Source organism: Chiloscyllium plagiosum, unplaced genomic scaffold (genome assembly GCF_037043375.1).
Source record: "Chiloscyllium plagiosum isolate Xiang-an unplaced genomic scaffold, Cpla_swu_hap1 HiC_scaffold_8, whole genome shotgun sequence".
In the NCBI taxonomy this organism is placed as follows: Eukaryota; Metazoa; Chordata; class Chondrichthyes; order Orectolobiformes; family Hemiscylliidae; genus Chiloscyllium; species Chiloscyllium plagiosum.
Window position 1 is genome coordinate 59,843,096 of NW_028270146.1, and position 20,983 is coordinate 59,864,078.

At 38.2% G+C, this 20,983-nt stretch overlaps 1 protein-coding gene across 4 annotated transcripts in view; it reads left to right on the forward strand.

Moving 5' to 3' along the window:
- The window catches only part of arid4a (AT-rich interaction domain 4A), a 156,589-nt gene that overhangs the window by 112,822 nt on the left and 22,784 nt on the right, over positions 1-20,983 (forward strand). For all 4 annotated transcript variants that reach the window (XM_087989894.1, XM_043697756.2, XM_087989895.1 and 1 more), the window contains 4 exons: positions 9,658-9,862; positions 11,655-11,923; positions 12,626-12,844; positions 16,634-16,718. In XM_087989894.1, coding sequence (XP_087846020.1) covers positions 9,658-9,862; positions 11,655-11,923; positions 12,626-12,844; positions 16,634-16,718 — 778 coding nt within the window. The remainder of the gene's footprint in view (positions 1-9,657; positions 9,863-11,654; positions 11,924-12,625; positions 12,845-16,633; positions 16,719-20,983) is intronic.

The window sequence follows — 20,983 nt, forward strand, 5'->3', positions numbered from 1 at the left end:
TTCAGAACTTTATTCATTTGGATTCTGTTCAAAATAAAACGCACTATCTCCATTTATCACTGAACAACATGACCCAAACCACAAGTTGCAGATTCTCAAACATTTTCTCAATTTCTTAGTTGCAACTTGTTAATATGGAATGTGTAAATCCTTTCCATTTCTCTGTGTGGCCAGGACAGACTGAAGAGGTAAATGACCAGGTAACTTTCCTGATTCCACAAACTTGTGTATATATAATTCCAAGAATCTGTTTTAAGAAAAGTGTCACCAGACTGAGTGCTGATAAGGGGTAAGTACAATAACTGGTGTGATTCTCCGTGGGTTTTTTTTTAACAGAAATGTGTATATGGTCGCTTGAGGCAACTGTCTTACCTGATGAAAGGTTAACACAGGGCAAAGGTATTTTCTAAATGTGCTAGGATTGCCGTTTGAAACTGTTCTGTACTCAAGATTCTGCTGCCTGCTACTGGCTGACTTTTTTTTATTGTGGATATGAAATAATACAGGTTTATAAAAGGAAAAGAAAGTAAGAACACAAGAGTAATCTCTTTCTTCTAGTCAAGATTTTGTCTTGTATTTAGTTTATCAAGATACTCCAGTGGGTCAAACCTTGCTCACTATGATTCAAAAATGTGCTTTTACTCACCAATTTGTATTGAACCCAGGGCATCTTCCTTAGCTTAAAAAGGAAGTTGAATAACTAGACCATGGCATTGTCTATAAATGCGAAACATTTTATGAGAAACAATGTGCATTTATATAGCATCTTTTATGTCTCCAGATGTCCCAAAGCGCTTTACAGCCTGAAGTGTTTCCAACCATCTTCAGACAGAAGTGCCAAGTGGATGATCCTTCTCAACCTCCTCCTAAGTTCCATATCATCACAGATGCCAGTCTTCAGCCAATTCGATTCACTGCACGTGACATCAAGAAACGGCTTAGTGCACTGGACACAACAAAGGCCATGGGCCCTGACAACATCCCGGCTATAGTGCTGAAAACTTGTACTCCAGAACTAGCCGCACCCCTAGCTAAGCTGTTCCAGTACAGCTACAACACTGGCATCTACCCGACAGTGTGGAAATTGCCCAGGTATGTCCTGTCCACAAAAAGCAGGACAAATCCAACCCGGCCAATTACTGCCCTGTTAGCCTACTCCCGATCATCAGCAAAATAACGGTAGGAATTGTCAACAGCATATTCAGATGGCATTTACTCATCAATGGTCTGCTAACTGATGTTCTTTCTGGGTTCCACCAGGACTATTCAGTTCCAGACCTCTTCACAGCCTTGGCCCAAACATGGACACAAGAGCTGAATTCTAGACATGAGGCGTGAATGCTCTTGACACCAAGGCAGCATTTGACTAAGTGTAACATCAAGGAGGAGCCCCCAAAAAATCTAGGACCATGGTAGTCAGAGGGGAGAATTCTCTTAGTGACTGGAGACATACCTGGCACAAAGGAAGATGGTTTTAGTTGTTGGAAGTCAATCTTCTTGGCCTCAGAACATGTTTGCAGTAGTCCTGAGGTCAATGTCCTAGACCCAGCAACTCCAGCAGTTTCATCATTCTCTTTATCTTGGTCATGGCCAACATGTGGCTGACTGTTGTTTTCATCAGTTGCATCTCTTTTTGCAATTCCTTGGATAATATAGCTTCATATGCCTCTATATAACAACTTGGATAACATCCAGGTTTGTGCTGATACGTGGCAAATAGCATTCATTCCAGGAAATGGCCATCTCTAACAAGAGAGAACCTATTCACCTTACAACGAAATTCAGTAGCATTATTATCATTGAATCCCATCATCAACTTCCTGGGGGTTATCTTTGATCAAACTGCACTAAGTATTTCAATGCCAAGACTGTTGATGCAAGTTGAAGGACCATGCTGTGCCTCACTTCCTTACTCCTGCCCAAAGCCCCTCTATCATCAGCAAGGCACAAGTCAGGAATATTCTCCTTTTGCCAGGATAATTAGATCTATAGCAACAAACAGGAAACTTGACATTGTTGAAGGTGAGGACAAAGCTGGCTGCTTGACCAACTCCATCTATTAGTGTAAGCATCCACCTTATATTCAGTTAGTCTCATGTAGTCTATTGTGTACTATTTGTTTGATACACTGGAGCAACTGGCTAAAACTTCGCAGTAGAAACCTGTGACCTCCACCAGCTGAAAGGACCACAGCAACAGGTGCATGGAAACACTACTTACTCCCAAGTTCTTTGCCATCCTGACTTGGATACATATATCTCTTTTCCATAATTCTTGCGATGTCAAAATCCCAAGACACACTTGGTAGCACTATGGGAACATCTTCACAAGAACAGCAGTGTTCAGAAAGAACAGCCACCACGACTTTCTTAACTATATCGGCAAAAATGCCATCCCTGCCATTGAAACCCATATCTAGAAAATGAATTTTTATAACAGAAGATCTTTCAATATAACCAGTTTTGCTTTGTAGGAACACCAGCGAATGAACAAGTGAACAAAAGCAACAACTTAGATTTATCTGTAACTGTAGCCAAAAATGTCCATTTTGGGAATATAGAAGATGTGACAAGTGGTGTCTGCAATGCTAATCTGCAATATAAACATTATATGCAACTCTAAATATTAATTTTGATATAGCACCTTGCTACTAGCAGTCCTGATGAGTCTCTGGCTTAGCTATTATCTTGATTTGCTCCTGACAGGCCTATCAATTTGAATATAATAAATAATTCTACCTAAAGTAAAAACCAAGGGTAATTTCAACGTTTGCCCTTTACTTGAATTGATTGGCTTAGCTTCTCTTTTGGATAATGAGCCTGGTATGGAATCTTGTTTTGAAAATGTACAAGCTTAGACATTTTCTGAGAGCACACTAGAAGTACTACTGGTTTCTTTGCATCATGATGTATCAAGTCTGTGGAAATTCCTATTAGTTTTGATTGGTGTAAGGGATATTGTTTTATTGTATTTTTGGACTCTCCTGTGCCATAGAGCTGTCTGTGTCTTGGTATGCATTTGCCTGGATGACTCTGTCCAAAAACACTCCAGTAGCTCAGTACCATCCTTGACAACACAGCCTGATTGACACTCCATCCAACATGTTACGCATTTATTCCCTTCACATGCAACACTCAGTCATCATGAAATTATCTACTACTTTTGTCTCTGGCCATGGCTTCCCTTTTAAGTATGGAGGTGTAGTACCTGAAAGTAGATAAAAATCACTTCTCCAATTGATTTAAGGCACCTGAAATTCAATTGCATCTGGTGTTAAGAACTGATTTTTTTTTGGATGAGTAGAATGTTCTAATTGGGTAGCATACAAATGGAGCTGTAGATCTGTTTGTGTTTAGGTCAGCTACCACATTTTCTGCTGTTTTCCTCGGTTCAGTTTGAACTTTGACCTTGATGATGTGTAATTTTTAAGTGTGATGCAGTACCACATCAAGGTAAATGAGATGGAAACAGTGATAATGGAGGCATTAGGATTCTCTTGTGATGTATAGCTCAGTAATAGCTGTTCACTGTTTGAAATGCCTGTCTTTCCCTAGTACTGGCTGAGTATTTAATGGACCAATGCCAATGGTACCAATAGAATAAAAATAAAAAAAACAACAGAGCGCAAGCCTTACGCATTTGAGGCATATACTTGAATTAGACTTTCTATTTGCATTTTCAGCAGCCGATCGTTTTGACTTTTGGCTCACCAGTATGTACATTTTAAATCTTAATCTGTCTTTGCTGTTTCCCTTCTTATGGTATTTCTTGTGCTTGACTTCTTTTTTCTCTTGTTTTTTTATCGACTAAAAATAGTATTACCCCAATTTCCAATTTCTTTCTTTATTCTGGAATGCCCAATAACAATTAGTTTGATGTCTTCAATTTGGGTTTCCACAGCATTGAAGAGACTGAACTTGCACTCAGATCACTGAACCCTTATCACTGAGATCATTGTCCACACCTTTCCTTTTTCCCCTTTCTTTCCTTCCTTTTACCTTCCTTCCCTTTCCTCCATTTTATGACTGTCCTCTAGTTCACTTTTTGTATCGGTCTTTTCTCTCCTGATACAGTCCATGTTTGCCATTTGTTATTCATTGGCATGATTCAAATTAATTATTGCTTCTATAATCACAACAAAGGAAGTTGCCCATGTCTTCCTGCCTCTTTGATCAAACCCATGGCTTTTACCTATATCTTCAGCTGCCTAAATAACATCAAATCCTAGATAAGCTATGTTGAACGGAATTTAATGTCAGCAAAATTGAAGCATTCTTCTATGGCTCAGTATTTGTGTTTTTCTCCTTTAACTCCATCTACATCCTGATCTGCAAGAAGTCTTGGGCTACATCCATAGGTACAGTCTTTCTCTGATACAGTACAGATACTCTGCTAGAACCTGCGGTCACTTTCCTATCTTGTATCTGACCAGTGGATTTATTTGTTATCTCCAGAAAATTACTTCATTTAACCTGATCACATCCTAATTCACATTAGGTTGGAACCTCTTGTTGCTGTTGTTGCTGACATTTCTTTTTGCACACCTCATTAACTAGCTGTGAAACATCACAGTATAATGATTGGAATAGTCTATTTTGGACTGAGATGAGGAGACATTTCTTTTCCAGAGAGTCGTGAGCCTGTGGAGATCTCTGCCACAAAAAGCATTTTAAGGCTGAAACATGGAATGTTTTGGAGAAGGAGTTAGATGTAGTTAGGGCTAAAAAGATTCGAGTGTATGGGGAGAAAGCCGGAATAGGGTTCTAAGTTGGATGATCCCTAATGATTGTGTTGAATGGTAGAGCAGGCTTGAAGGGTCTACTCTTCTGTGTTTCTAACCCAGAAAGCTCTGGTTTTGCATTTTTCTCCATCAAGACATTTGTTTTTCCTTGACCTTCGTGCTGCAGAGAATCAAATATGAGTTACGACGCTCCTGAATTTGTCCAAGGTGGGCAGCACGGTGGCACAGTGGTTAGCACTGCTGCCTCACAGCGCCAGAGACCCGGGTTCAATTCCCGACTCAGGCGACTGACTGTGTGGAGTTTGCACATTCTCCCCGTGTCTGCGTGGGTTTCCTCCGGGTGCTCCGGTTTCCTCCCACAGTCCAAAGATGTGCAGGTCAGGTGAATTGGCCATGCTAAATTGCCCGTAGTGTTAGGTAAGGGGGTAAATGTAGGGGAATGGGTGAGTTGCGGGTCGGTGTGGACTTGTTGGGCCGAAGGGCCTGTTTCCACACTGTAAGTAATCTAATATAATCTAATATGGAGCTCTAATTGTCAAACACAGGAAGAGGCCAAAGGATGAAACCTTGGCTAATGAGATGGATTTTACAGAACACCTGAAAAGGAGACCGAGAGAGAGAGGTGATGTAGGAAATTAATTCAAGGGAGCAGAACCTCGGCAGCAAAAAACAATTATTGAGATGCTTTGGTAGCCTTTAAATGCACAAGAGTACGGAAGAATGGAGTAGGAGGTAGAGGAGGTTTTGAAATGAGTGTAAGGATGCAATCAGGGAAGACCCAAAGCATACATGTGAAAATATTAAATTTAAAATGTTGAACCTTGAGCTAACATAGACCAGTGAAAGCTAGTGATGGGCAAATGTTACTTTGGATGCGGACATATGGTTTTGGATGAGCTGATATTTGTAGTGGGAGGAGAGTGAGAGGTCAGCCAGCTGAGCATTCACAAGGCAGTTTGAAAATGACAAAGGTATGAATGAGGGTTTCAGAAATACACAAGCTTAGATAGCAGGTGTAAACTCAATGTCAGAAAAGCCATCCAGAAGTGCAGAGAAATTGAGTAAGTTGAGACAACTGAGGCCGTGCTGTCTGCATCCCTGTAAAAGCTAATATAATTTCTTTGGATGATGTAGCCAATGGATAACATGTAAATGGGCAACCAGTGAAGACAGACGTTTTCATGGATTTCAAGAATCTGAACTATGGCAAGTAAAGGGAATGAAGGTGCTTTTTAGATTAGATACCCTACAGTGTGGAAACAGGCCCTGAGGCCTAACAAGTCATACCGACCCTCCGAAGTGCAATCCACCCAGACCCATTATATTTACCCCTGATTCATGCACCGAACACTATGGGCATTTTAGAATGGCCAATTCACCTGGTTTGCACATCTTTTTGGACTGTGGTAGGAAACCAGAGCACCTGGAGGAAACCCACACAGACACTGGGATGATGTACAAACTCCACACAGACAGTCGCCTGAGGCTGGAATCCAATCTGGGTCCCTGGTGCTGTGAGGTAGCAGTGCTAACTACTGAGCCACTGTGCCGCCCTGCAAGTGTAAAAAATTGAACCAAATAAGGGCAGTTTCACAATTGGACAATGGACAAGGAGCATTGAAGGAAGATTCTGTGGTAACTGTGTTGAAAGTTCAAGGGAGCAATCACAATCAGTCACTGAAACTGTTTGATGCTATGAGAGGAATATAAAGGAATGGAGGGCTTCAAACAAGATCAAAACTCTCATCCTCAATTGTAAAATTTTCCCATAACATTCTGCCTCCAAATCTTCATAAAATTCTCCAATCTGATGACCTTATAAATTCTCTTAACATTTTATTTCCACCAGTTGAGATCTTATTTCTCAGTTTTACCATTAACTTAAATGAGAGAAAATTCAGTGCATTGTGCAAGCACATTCAAGGCATCTGTTTAGAGTATTATTCTTTTTAAAGTTGCTGATGAAACTAAGTAAAATTTTATTTGTTCAAATTTCAAGTACACTATTCTGCTAAGACATTGGGATCAGCATGGTAAAACAAGTGGTGACAGTTAATTCTTCTCTCCTGGAATTCTTCAATCAGAAAAGCAATTGATTTTATCAGATACAATACAATAAAATACCTCAATCTTTGAGATCCAGATCTACTCGAGTTACCTTCTAAATGTGCTGCAATATTTCCAATAAGGGCTTTGTTTGTTTCCCTGAATCTGCTCTTGATAGATCTGAATTTCATCACAATCTGCTGTAACCTTTTCAAATAAGAACTTTTTTAAAAAAAGTCGTCATTTATTCAGATTTGCTAGTTTTTAAAATTTCTCCCATATATTTTTAAAAATACAATTCTGAGAATATTTGTGCGTATGTTTCTCACGTTGGATGTAAAATATACAAAGTTCATATAGATGACCATCTTTGACTGAATTAATATGATAGAATCTTAGAGTGAAAGATATAATTTTTAATTCACTCTGTCATCACTGGCAGTCACTTGCTAATGAATATGATTGTCCATCGAGAAAATTCCATGGCCCTGGTTCTGTGGGTACTTGCTTGACTGAGCCCAATCTTAATGCCACATCTCCAACCACAGATTTCCTGTTTCTGGGGAGGTGAAATTGGTCCTTGACTTTGAGATCACTGGCATTGCTTTCTCAGATTCCTTTTCTGTACTTCCTCTGACCAATAAATGTCATCAAAAAATTGTATCCCTTCATACAGGAAGGTCCTGCAAGTCAGTTCCTTCTGAGCAAGGGTTTCACAGGCATTGCTCTTAATGTTGATTGTCTTGAGGCAGCCTTCAACGACTCTTTGAAGTGCTCCTTCTTCGTCCTCTCGTTAATGCCTTGAACTGAGCAAAGAAGCTATGCTTTGGCAGTCAGCCCTCAGGCTGGTTTTGGGTGATCATGGCCTTGATGTTGGTGCTGATGGCTCATTCAAAGTGCTGATATTAATACACGTGTCCTCTTAGCTAATGCAGAGAATCTTTCTCAAATATCATTGATGATACTTCTCCAGAGCCTTGAGGTGACATATTCCAAGTTTTGGGACCATTTAGAAAATGTGGAAGGATGACTGTCTGATGTCCAAGCTATCAGTACAGATGTCCCAATCCTTGAAAACTTCCATCTTTAGGTGTGTGATGGTGGTGCTTCTGTATTGAATGTGGTGTTGGATTTCCACATTGATGTCAGCCTTAGATGAGAGGTGGCTCCCAATTAAGAGAAATGTTGCACAATTGGAACGATTTCTCCATTGATCTTAATGGAGAGATGGGCCTGAAGTTGTCCTTGGACAGGTTAGTAAAGGATTTGAATCTTCTTGAAGTTAAGGCTGAGACAAATTCCTCATTACGCTTCTGTGAAGGCATTAAGCAAGGTGTGAAGATTCTCTTCTGCATAATAAAGTTCTAATTATATTAATGCCTTTTGCTTAGAACCATAGAAATGATACATCACTGATTATGCTGACCCAAAGATACCCAAATGCCCTTTCTAATCATGTCTTCCTGCACATGGCCTAGAACCCTGCAGCTTACAGCACCTAAGATGGAAATCCAGGTACTTCAAAAAGAGTTTAGGGTCTCTGCCTCCCCCACCAACTCAGGCAGAGAATTCCAAACACCCACCACTCGCTTCGCACAAAAGTTTTTCCTTATGTCACCTCTCGTTCTTCTGCCACTTTGCTTGAATCTATGACCCCTGTTTTCAAACTCTCATCCAAGGGACAAGGTTCATTCTGTCTACTCTTCGTCTACCCCTCACAATTTTGTATATCTCCATCATGTCACTCAGATTTTCTGTTCCAAACAAAACAACGCCAACCTCCTCAATCTCTCCTCATAGCTACAACTCTCCAGCTCTGGCAACATTCTACTAAATCTTGACTGCACTCTCTCCGGAGCAGTTAAGTTCTTCCTGTTACGTAGTGACCAGAACTGCACACAGTATTCCAGTGTGGCCTCACCTGTGTCTTATATGGTTTCATCTTTATATCCTTTCTTGGATTGCAATTGGTTGAGGTTGAAAAGTTTACTGTGCATCCTGTAGATATTGAGCACACCGCTGGAAAGCTTGCCCGTGGCAGGATGAAGGATGGTGGCAACGAAGACAGGGAAAAATGGGGTGATAACATATCTCTGCTTGGCTCCTGCCTTGGCCTTAAAATATTCTGACATATTATCAATGGTGAGGACAGTCATCAATATTTTGTTGTAGAGGACACAGAGGATATTGATGAATTTCTATGGACAACAGCTTTTGAGAGTGTAGCACTTCCAAATTGACTGAGTCATTGAAGGCCATAAAGAATAGTTGATGTTTAAAAAGTCATATAAACATAGAACAGTACAGCACTGGAACAGGCCTTTCAATATTGACCTTGATGCCATTCTAACCTAATCCCATCTGTCTACACGTGGTCTGTATCCATCTGTTCCCTGTCTGTTCATGTTGTTGCTAGCATTTCTCTTTTAATTATCAAGTGATGAAAATCATGCCCATTGTTTCACAATTTGGTGGGAAATCTCACAGGCTTTCCAGAAGAATTTCTTAAGAGACTGAGAGAAGCTGCTTAGCGAGGATTTGGTGATGATCTTCCAAGCGATGGAGAGTAGATAAATTTCTTAGCAGTTCTCACAGTCCACTTCGTCTTTCTTGAAAATGGTGGCAATGGCAGCATCCTTGAGATCAGCAAGGATTCCTTCGTTGTCCCAGATTTTCAGAAATACTTAGACTTGTAATAAAAAAACCTGAAGAAGAGTTGTGTTGCAGAGCTAGTTGAGATGATACTGTGATTTTTCTTTGTTCCTAAAACAATTTAGGCATTATTTTTGACTCCCTGCCAGTGTTTTTGTACAATTGAATATTGAATGGCGACATCAGATATCTGCTATTTGGTTTTCTCTGCATCTTAGGTATTTGTATGGGTTTGAGGAATACTGCCGTGCAGCTGACCTTCGCTTCAGGACTATTCATCATATAGAAGCTATTGGAAAACCAGTGGAGATAGATGAAAAGAATGGGACATGTGATCCAAAGCAGGCATCTACTACATTAGATGATGAAAAAAGCGATGACTCTGAAAATGAGAAAGAGGAAAAAGAAGTACGATCTCCAAGAGTAAGTAATTCTCTATCTTGAAACTAATTGCAGTGGTGCTGTGAGAACATTGTGAAAGTAAAACATTGAATTTTCTTTGCAATTTTCAATGCAGTAGCAGCATAAACTGCTTCAGAGTCATCACCAGCCTAATTTACAGTTTCAAGTAAAGATCACAATGATGTTGCTGCACATCTTTAACATTTTACCTGAATATATCATAGTATTGTTGTGAATTGTATGAAATTGTTTATTTTAATCTAGATTTAAGTGAAGGCTGGGGGATAGTGACCGTATCACTGGATTCATCATTGAGAGTCAAAAACTAGGACATAAGTTTAAATCCCACTGGCAGCTGGCAGAATCTAAATTCACACAAATCTAGAATGTTAACATTAATCTTTGTAAAATTTATCAAACTATTGTCATTAAAACCCATTTGATCTGGTCTGCAGTTGATTCTAGATCCACAGCGATGGTTGCCTCTTTATTGACCTCTGAAATGACCTGGTAAATTGCTCAATTCATGGGCAGTTAGGGAGTAAATATGGTTTTGCCAGCAATACCTCTTGAGAAACTACTGGATAAAAAAAAGTCTCTAGCTGTTTTTCTGATCATGGATTGAATCTGATCAGTCTCCAAAGGAAAAAAAGTGCATAGATTATGTCAAATATTTTAAATAGTTCAAAACACATTGTGAGAACTGTTGTAGAATTTGTTTATTTGCATAGTACCTGATACAATAAAAAACCATAATGTGCATTCCATTGACAATATTCTGTACACAAAGATAAATTCCAAATGGCATCAGGGAAGGAGATCAAGATTTATTAATCCTTTTAAAATTGGCAAACAAATTGATGAATTGTTCTTGTTTCTGAGAATTGGATACTTCCACACCACCTAGTGGCTGAATGAAGAGCTGTAATCTGGAGACCTGATAGGCAATCTTTGAAAGAGTTGTGTATGAATGGCACAGTGTATTTTCCAATTTTCTATCCTCATTTCATAACAACTGAAGAAATTAGTGAAAAAAAATATTGTTTTGATGGTTCATCTTTTGATCACTATTCAGTATTTCTGTTAATAATATCTGACAGAATAAATGCTTGTGGGTTTTACCCATTGGGTTACTGGAGGAACTCTACCACAATGTAGTTGTAGAAAGGGATTGAATTCACAAAATCTACAGAATTGCAACAAGAAAAATAATGAAATGACAATCCATTTGATTTCCTGCATCTGTCAGAAACTCCGAACTTCATACTATTGTGCAGTTGATCTTTGAATCACTTCTTGGGAATGATAAATCCCTAATATGATGAATCTGTTTTTGTAATAAGCAATGTTGTCTGTCTAACACCACCACAAACTGTAATGTGTTTCTAGTATTATATATTTTTAGAAGTGAGGAGCTTAATATTAACATACTATGACAGCATTTGTGTGAAATGCTGTTATTTTCTGCCATATTTATTCCCAAACAATATTGACTATTTTGCAGCACAGTTTCTTGATAACATATTTTGTAGAGATTTAAAATTATTTTCAAGTTCTTGACATCTGCTAGTTCAATGTTAATGTTTCTGTATTGTTAAACACATGTACTGATGGTTTGTAACAGGTAAATAGGATGCATATTTCAATAATTCCTAAGCATGTGCCTCAGAGTTATTATGTTTGAAGAGCTTTACTGCCCAGACTGTGTTAAAGTGTTCCCGTCTGGAAGAATAAACTGGATACATTTTCCTAAATACACTGCTATGTTAATTTTAATTATGAGTTTCAGTTTAGCTAAACTATCTTACTTCAGGGTCGGAGGAGAAATACAACACCTGTCAGAAAAGAAGTCAAAGAAACAAAAAAAGAAAAGATGAATGAAGAAGCTAATAATGAAAACAAAGAGGTTAAAGAGGATTCCAAGAAACAGGGAAAGGAAGCAGATACAGGACAGTTGAAAAATGTGTCCGCACCCAAAAACAGAGCAGAAAAGATCAAGAAAGAAGAGTCTGAAAAAGATTCTGAGGAAGAGGATGAAGGTGATGAAGACGCAGAAGAGGACCACGAGGATATACAAAAGAAGTATGTACTTTGTTTTTCTTATGTTTTTTTTAAACAAGAGCCTGATTGATACACCATTCTTAATTTTGCATATAATTTGTAAATAAAAACCATGAGATATACAAACAATTTAACAAGCTGCATGGTTTATGAAAAGTGTTTGGGACACAATAGTACTACAGAGAATTTATGCATGACAGAACATAAAATAGATATCCTGTTTGAATCTCTCTGGATCTGAATGGATGTTCTTGTTGAAAATAACTGGAAATATAGAAAGTGGTATCGACTGATGACAAAATTTAAATGATTTGACTACTTTTCACATCTTCAGAATGTTCCAAGACAATTAGGCCATGAATTTCTTTAATGCTAGCAGATGTTGCAGCCAGTTTATATGTGAGGTCCCACAAATGATGGTTCTCACTTACGTGTGCATCTAATTTGGCAGTGTTTATTTGTTGCATTTTCTAAGAAACAAATATACTGTGAATGATACAGGAGAATGAGAACTGTTGCATTGCACACATCCTTGATGAAGCTGAGACACTTTCTGATCCAAATGGCTCAGTATGCAAGTTAGAATGGTACATTTATTAACGCTGCTATAGAGAAGCTCCACATTAAACTTGATTTCTAGGATTTTTGAAAAGCTGAGCTATGTCTCTTAATTTGTATTATTTAGTTTTTTTTTCTTTTTTGCTGGATGTTACCATTAAAAAGGGAAGAGAATGAAAATAAAGAGGAGGAAGAAGAAGATGAGGAGGAGGAGGAGGAGGAAGGTGGTGATGATGAATTTGAAAGATTTCCTTCTGGAACCAAGGTTAAAGTAAAATACGGACGTGGAAAGAATCAGAAAATCTATGAAGCCAATATTAGAGACTCTGAAGTTGATGATGGAGAGGTTGTCTATTTAGTACATTACTACGGTTGGAATACAAGGTAAAAAGTTGACTTGGCAAACTGTTGCAATTATTGCATTGACTTTGTTTGGCTACTGTTTTGGATTTTAAAAATTACTTCAAATAACAAACTTGTTTGTACAAAATGATGGCCATGAGAATTGCAGATCCAAAAATGCATTATTGTTTGTCTTTTTTTAGATAAGGTACCACATGCTTCATTTTACCTTGAGTCTAATTTTTTTTAAAGGAAATGGCCTGAAATGGCAGGTCTTTCTGTTGTCACATTATTATACAATTTCCTCAAAAGCTCATTACTTACTGGAATGTTTTTAAAAAATGAGTCGGCAGTCAGATCTAATGGAAGTTCTGTGTAGTCTTTGATTAAGGTTCTCCTTAATCATGAAGATTAAATTGTAAAGACGTCAAATCAACATTATATACATCAGACACAACATCTTAGAAAAAAGAATGCAATTGTGCAAGCTTTTCAATTTTTAGTGCATTGAAACTGTAAAGCAGAAAGTTCATTTATTTCTCACTGAGGAGAACTGCAAAAATATATTGCTGTAAAAAAAATTCAGGTCATTTTGCACCAACAGTTTGTGGTTGACTTTTTTCAGCTTGTTCATAATTTACATAAATAAGTTGGACATATATCGTTCACAAATTTCTCCATTCTATTTTACATTGGAAATCTGCATTTTAGCTGTTATTTTGATGCACACTTGCAATAAAATTGAGGCCATTATGGCTATTTATTTTACCATCCTTTTTTTCACAGTTGTGTCCTGTCCTTTATTAGTGCAGTTTCACAATCATTTAATCTTGGGGGTTTTTTTGGAGTTCAGAGGGACACCATTCCTTCTCCTCTTGGCCTGTCTGATGTTATATCTTGAGTCTGGATTTGGATGAGTAGTAGGCAAGTAAAATAAAAAATCTTCTGTGGGATTTCACATTGCTAATGAGACCAATATTTGTTGTCCATCCAGTCTTAATTAAGGAGAATGTTGCAGTCAAAAAAGTCAAAGACATAATCTAGCCTTGACATCAGGGTCAAAACATGTCCAAAATGTACATAACTCTGTGTGTAGTTGAGAGGTTACCAATTGGAAAAGATGTTAAAGGAACAAATTTGCAGGGAAATTGTAAAAAAGTGCAAGACTTGGAGTACTAATAATAGTTTTTTTTTAATTTTGTAAGCATGAACTGGGATCATGCTCCTGTAATGTGTGTGTAAGAGAATTTTTCACAGCGGTATGTTTCAAGAAAGAGGCATTACTGGACCTGATTCTTAGAAATGAGATGAGTCAAGTTGCTCAATGAAAGATTTGGAGGATAATGATCATTTTAGGGGTTAGGTTAACTATGGAAAAAGACGTACTAGTTCAGAGTAAGAATAACTAATTGGGGGAAAAATAGATCTGACCCAGATAAATTAAAAACTGGTTTGTAAACTAACTTGTATCTGAACAGTTGACTACCTTTTTAAAGAAGAGTTAGTTTGAGTACGATGAAGTTTTTAAAAAAAATGAAATGGCAGGATAAGGAAATCTAGAGCTCCTGAATGATAGAAGGGATAGAGATTTAGAAAAAGTATATTTATGACAGGCGTCAGATAAATTAAAAACTGGGCTAAGTATCAAAGGTTCAGGAGAACTCTTGCGGCACAGTAGAAATGTCCCTTTTGAGCTAGAAGGCCCAGGTTCAAATTCCACTTACTCCAGAAGAATGTCATAACACACCTGAACAGGTTAATTAGACATACCGATAAGGTTTAGAGGGGAGTTGAGAAAGCAAATCAGAGAAGTGAAAGGGAAATATGTGAAGAAACTAGTATGTAATATGTGAAGAATCAATACATTTTCTAGAGCTTCATCTAAAATGTAAAAAGATGGTGAAAGGAGAAGTGGGTCCACTGCAGGACAATAAATGGAAGCTGGGGACATGGCTGAGGTATTCAGTTAATTCCATCTGTCTTTGTCAGTGGAAGCATTGGCCAACATTTTCCAATCTTTCTTAGACTGAATTGATATAAGGGGACCGGAAGATTGCAAATATTACACCCTTATTGAACAAGAGTGCAAAAAAATCACAGTCAATTAATCTCTGATGGGTGAAATGACGACAAACAATCATTTGATACAACATTGATAGTCATTTGGAAAACTGTGTTGATTAAGGAGAACTAGAATGGATTTGTTTAAAGAAAATTATATTTAACTAACTTTGCTGGAGTTTTTTGACATAACAAAGAGGGTTGCTAAGGATAATGGCGTTGATATGGTCTTTGTGGACTTCCAAAAGGCATTTGCTGAAGTGTCACACAATAGAATACTCTGAAAGATTATAGCCAAAGCTGACGTTAGTTTTAGAAAAGACAGTGGATACCTGGATACAAAATGGGATGAATGAGAGCAAACCAAGGACTGCTGAACAGGTGTTTTTCGGATTAGAGGAAGGTGTATTGTGAAGCTTGGATTCATGCTTTCCCTGATATATCAATGACTTCGAGATTGGTGTACAAGGAATTACTTCAAAATTTGCCATTGACAAGTTATCTTGGAAGTAGTGTATTTTGAGAATAGTGTCGAACTTCAAAATGAAATAGGCAGACAAATGGGAGATGAAATTTCATGCAGCAAATTGTGAAACAATTTGTTTTGGTAGCAGGAGCGGAGAGACAATATAAAACAAAAGTACGATTTTGCAGGGTGTGCAAGGGAGGCAATTGTGTGCATAAATCTTTGAAGGTGGCAAGACAGCTTAAAATAGAAGTGAATAAATCATAGTGAATCTTGGATTTTATAAATTTATAACTAAAAAATCAAGTACAAAAGCAAGAAAATTACATTATAATAAACTGGTTTGGCATCAGCTCAAGTATTGCACCTATTACCCTTGGGCAGCAAATGAATGCATTAGAGGAGGATCAGACAAGTTTCACGAGTGCTTTCAGGAGTGAGGAATTTCAGTTGTACAGACAGATTGGAAAAGAGAAAGTTGAAAGGAGATTTAATTGAGGTTTTCACAATCATGAATCCAGACAGAAAGGATGAAAAGAAATTGTTTCCTTTAAGGGAGTATTGAGTACCAGAGGATACACACGTAAAGTAGTTGACAAAAGATGCAACAGTATCTGGAGCAAATGGTTATGTCATGAATTGCACTGTCTATGGTGAAAGCAGGTTCAGTCAAAAGTTTCAAAAAGGAATTGGATCGTAGTTTGGAATAGAGAATGTGCAGAGCTGTAGGAAGAAGGTGGGTTGTGATGCATTTGATGATTTGCTCATGCCAAATGCTGTCAGACAGACTGAATGATCTCTTCCTGTGCTGTATGCATTTGGGAGTTGGTGTTCTCCTTTTCCAACAATGCAGCTCTCTGCATTGGTCTTTCAAATTAGTTCATTTCTCACGAATTTATTAGCATCCTTTTTTTTTCATTCCATCTGACTGGATAAGAATGAACTACAATGTGAGCAAATGGTAGACCTTGTTAGATGTGGAAAGAGGGGAACTATACAGCAAAGCTTATTTGTGGGCTGGATCTGGAGTCTGTTAGTTCTCTTTTTCTTGGCTTCTGATGCTAAACTCTGACTTTAATAAGTTTCTTGTTTTGCTTATAGTTTGACTTGAAATTTTTTTTGGTATTTTGGGGAGTTTGTTTGGAGATATGCCACATTGTTTTCTTTCCCCATTAAAATTCTTTAAATGGAACCCTTTTTCACATTTTAAGTAGTTTGTCAAGATTCTTATTTGTCCTTTTCTAAATGCTGTATTTGTTTAAATTTTAAGGTTTTGAAAGCATACGATGTTCCATTTCTTTCAGGTATGATGAATGGGTAAAAGGTGATAGAATTCTCTGGCCTTCAGAAAGAGGTGTACCAAAGGGAAAACATCGAAGAAAATTCAAGGTACTAAATCTGTTGGGTTTTTAATACCTGAATTCTTGACATGTTTTTTGCATCATAAAATAGGCAAGTGAATCATGGTGGCAAGGGAGATAACCTATGTTTGCCAAATGTTCAATGGTTATTGGATACAAAATGTATTCCACCTTGTGGATTTTCCAATAAAACACTCATGGGGATATTGTTTTCTTTACAAGTTTGGAATATCAACAAATGTTGGGAAGACTCAGCAAGTCTAACAGAATCGGTGGGGAAAGAAAGCAGAGTTCACATTTCGAGTCCATGTGACTAATTTTTGGAAGAGGAATCATATCAGATTTGAAACATTAACTCTGTTTGTTTTTGCTATAGATACTGCCAGACCTGCTGAATTTCTCAAGCACTTTGTTTTTATTTCAGATCTCCATGATTTTATTTACCCACTGTTAATTCATATTATCTTTTCTAGACTATTTGTCAAGTTCTGCCAAATAGACTTTCAATCTGACCTAGTCAAAGGATTTCAAGTAATTATTTAAAATAGTTCCATTGTAGTAGGTATATTTATGATGCATATGACATATAGGTTATACATTTCTAATCTAGGTTATTTCTAAATTATGACTCAATAAAATTGCTGGTCAAAAGTAGGAGCATTAAATTGAGAATTGATTACACTTTTTTATGTTCAACTTCATAAAGGCTAACTGAAAATTTGATATCAATAGAATGAAAGTTAAGTGAGTTCTATGAAGACCTTGGAGTACATCTCACTAGTGTGCCACTCAGGCAAAGATTAAATTCTGTATCCTTGGGTCTCTCAGAAATAGGTTTTACAGAGCCTTATTCCAAGGCGTAGAGTGGTGTTGGAAAAGCACAGCAGTTCAGGCAGCATCCGAGGAGCAGGAAAATCGACGTTTCGGGCAAAAGCCCTTCATCAGGAATATCATTTGTGGGTAATGGGTGAGATGGGGAGACTGCACAGGACATATGGGGAGTTGCAAGTGTTTTAGGTGAGGACTGGAGCTTAGCAGGGGAAAGGGGATTCAGGAGAAACTGCAAGGATGTCAGGATGAGGGGACAGAAGAAAATCAGGAGAATTTGGATGAGGTGAATGCAGGAGATGAGCTGCTTGAGAGGGAATTAGGTAAGAGTTGTGGGGGGGGGGGGGGGGGTGCAGGTGCACGGGGGTGGTGTTTAGGGGGTAGCTGGAAGTGAGTCAGAATGGAGTTGGAGCAGCAGGAAGGCTGCAACCAGTCCATTGGGGAGCAAGGGAGGCTGTAAAGGATCTGGAGGCAGGAAAAGGCAGAGGGTGGGGTACGAAGAGGGAAACTTTAAAAAGAAACCAAGATTAGTTTCAACGAAGAAAGACTAGGAGCTAGGAAACCTTGAAATCACAGGTGATTAATTATTTCCAAGTGAATATTGTATCTCTAGTTTAAGGCTGCTTGCATTCAAGAGCTATCTGGGATAAAATGAAGTGGTTTATTATTATGAACAGTATTTCAGCTGTTCAGTTAAAATATGATTTTGAAATGCATTGGAAAGGTTCACAACTGCCTGGTTAAAATATTCCAGCTTCATGCATGTGTGATGGAAACACATTGACTGTGACCTCCCTAGTCAGCAGAACATGTGGTTAAGATTGAATTTTTTGTGTGCAGAAATAATAGCAATTATTTTTGTTGCTAACCTATTCCTGTTAACTTGTGCCACATTAAATATTGTGTTGTGAAGGAGATTAGTAGTTTCGTTGTGCGTTGTGATTTTAGAAGGGCATGTTCCTGTGTTGTACTGTTCCATGTTAAGTTAAATATGATTGGTAATTACTGAGGATAATAATGAATTTTTCTAACCCTACTTCTTTGAGAGTCCTGATACCCTATATGTTAACATAGATACAGAAGGGAATGTTACTATGTGACTGCATCACTTAATAAAGGTCACCCCTGAAATCAGGCCCTCGAGAGGAACCATTTTAAAAAAAAATGGTGACCTGATTCTGATCTCTTGGCATCTGTTGAAGAATATAAGAAATAGGAGCAGGAGTAGGACATTCATCACCTCAAGTGCACCCTGCCATTCTATAAAGTTATAGGTGATCTGCCCCAGATCTATGCACTTCATTTCTATGACTTGGTGAACCTGCTTCCACCACATATGCAGGCAAAGCTAATAAGTCACAATATGAGAAAGCTCTTAGTCCCATCACATTAGCTTCTTTTGCATGTCACTTTAAATTGATGGTCTTTTATTCTGTTTTATGAGCAGGAACAGCTTCTCCCTATCTACTCTTTCCAGTCTGCTCATGAGTTTGAAAACCTCCGTTAAATCATACTCTCAACCTTCTTTCCAAGGAGAACGGGTGTGACTTCTTCAATTTATCGTCTTAAACTGAAGTTTTGTATTCAAGGCACCAACTTATAAATTGCTCCTGTAATCTTTCCAATGTATTTGCATCTTTCCTTCCTATAATGTGTGCCATACTTGTAGACTCTACAAGAAGGATGAAGAATATGACAGAAATATGCACCAAAGAGACCATTTGATTTATTTGTGGTTGCTTTTTTTAAACAATTAATCCTCCGTTCATACCACATTTTTTCACTCCACTGCGACTGTCCTAGTCACACAAAGGGTTGTGTTCAAGCTTAATTAAAACTGTCAGCCTAGCTTACGTTATTAATCGAACACTGAAGAATTACTAATTGCTAGATGTTAGCTTTTAGGTAAGATGTTAAAGTGAGATTGTGAGGCATTGTTGCTACGTTTGCAGTTGACCCAAAGAAAGTTGCAGGAATAAGTCGTGGGGAGGCGTGGAAAGACTCTGGCTATGAGAATAGGCAAGGAAGTGGAATATAATGTGGGAAAGTATAAGGTTATGTACTTTGGTAGGAAGAATAAAAACTTAGACTATTTTATATATCGGGAAAGGCTTCAGCAAGCTCAAGCACAAGGGGATTTCGGAGTCCGAGTAGAGGATTCTCTTAAAGTTAATATGCAGGTTCAGTTTGCAGTTAGGAAGGCAAATGCAGTGTTGATATTCATTTTGAGAGTGCTAGGATACAAGAGCAAGGATGTATTGTTGAGGCCGTGTAAAGCTCTGGTCAGACCATATTTGAAATATAGTCAGCAGTTTTGGATTCCATATTTAAGGAAGGTTGGGCTGGCCTTCGTGGGATCCAGAAGAGGATTACAAGAATGAAAGAATCACAAGGAGAGATTAAGGACTCTGGGTCTGTACTCAATAAAATTTAGTAGGATGAGTGGGGATCTCATTGGAATTTGCAGAATACGGAGAGGCCTGGATAGAGTAGACGTGGAGAAAATGTTTCCACTAGTCGGAAAGAGTAAGCACACCCTCACAGAGTGAAGGATTGGCCCTTTGGAGCTGAGATGAGGAGGAATTTCTTCAGCCAGCCGATAGTGGATCTGTGGAATATGTTGCCACAGAAGGTTGTAGACGCCAAGTCATTGAGTGTACTTAAGGCAGAGATGGATTGGTTCTTGAGTGGTAATGGGATCAAACTTTATGGGGAGAAGGTGGGAGAATTAGCTTGAGAAACGTGTTAACCATGTTCAAATTTTGAAACAGACTCAATGGGCTGAATGGCCTAATTCTGCTCTTATTCTCAAAGCCCTATTAGAAGAACATTGACAATTTATCTTCAGTGAAGAATGCTCCCATTAATTATCCTAATCCCCTTATTAGCCAAAGGCAATCATACACTTCAGTAGGAAGAACATTGAAAGACATAAAATACGGGGTACAATTCAACAGGGCATGCAGGAGCAGCAGTATATGTACACAGAACTTTGAAGTATCAGGACATGTGGAGTGAGTAGATAATAAAAGCATATACAGCCCTCTGCTTTATTGACCAGGCCATGGAATATAAAAGCAAGGAAGTATTGTTGAACTTGTACAAAGACACTTATTCGACCTCAGCTGGAGTATTCTGTACAGTTGTGGATGCCACATGATAGGAAAGTTGTAAATGTATTCCAGAGAGTGCAGAAACAATTTACATTGTTACATTGTCCTGAAATGAGAAACTTCAGTGACAAGTACAGATTGAAGAAGTTGGGGCTGTTCTCTCTGGAGAGAAGAAAGCTGAGAGGAGATTTGTTAAATGTTTTCAAAGTTGAGAGTGGGCTGGAAAGAGTAGATGGGGAGAAGCTGTTCCCCCTTGTGAAAGGAGCACAAATAAGAGGGCATAGATTTAAAGTGTTAAAGCAAAAGAAGCAAGGGTGATGTGAGAAAAGAACTTTTCCATAGAGCTAGGAGC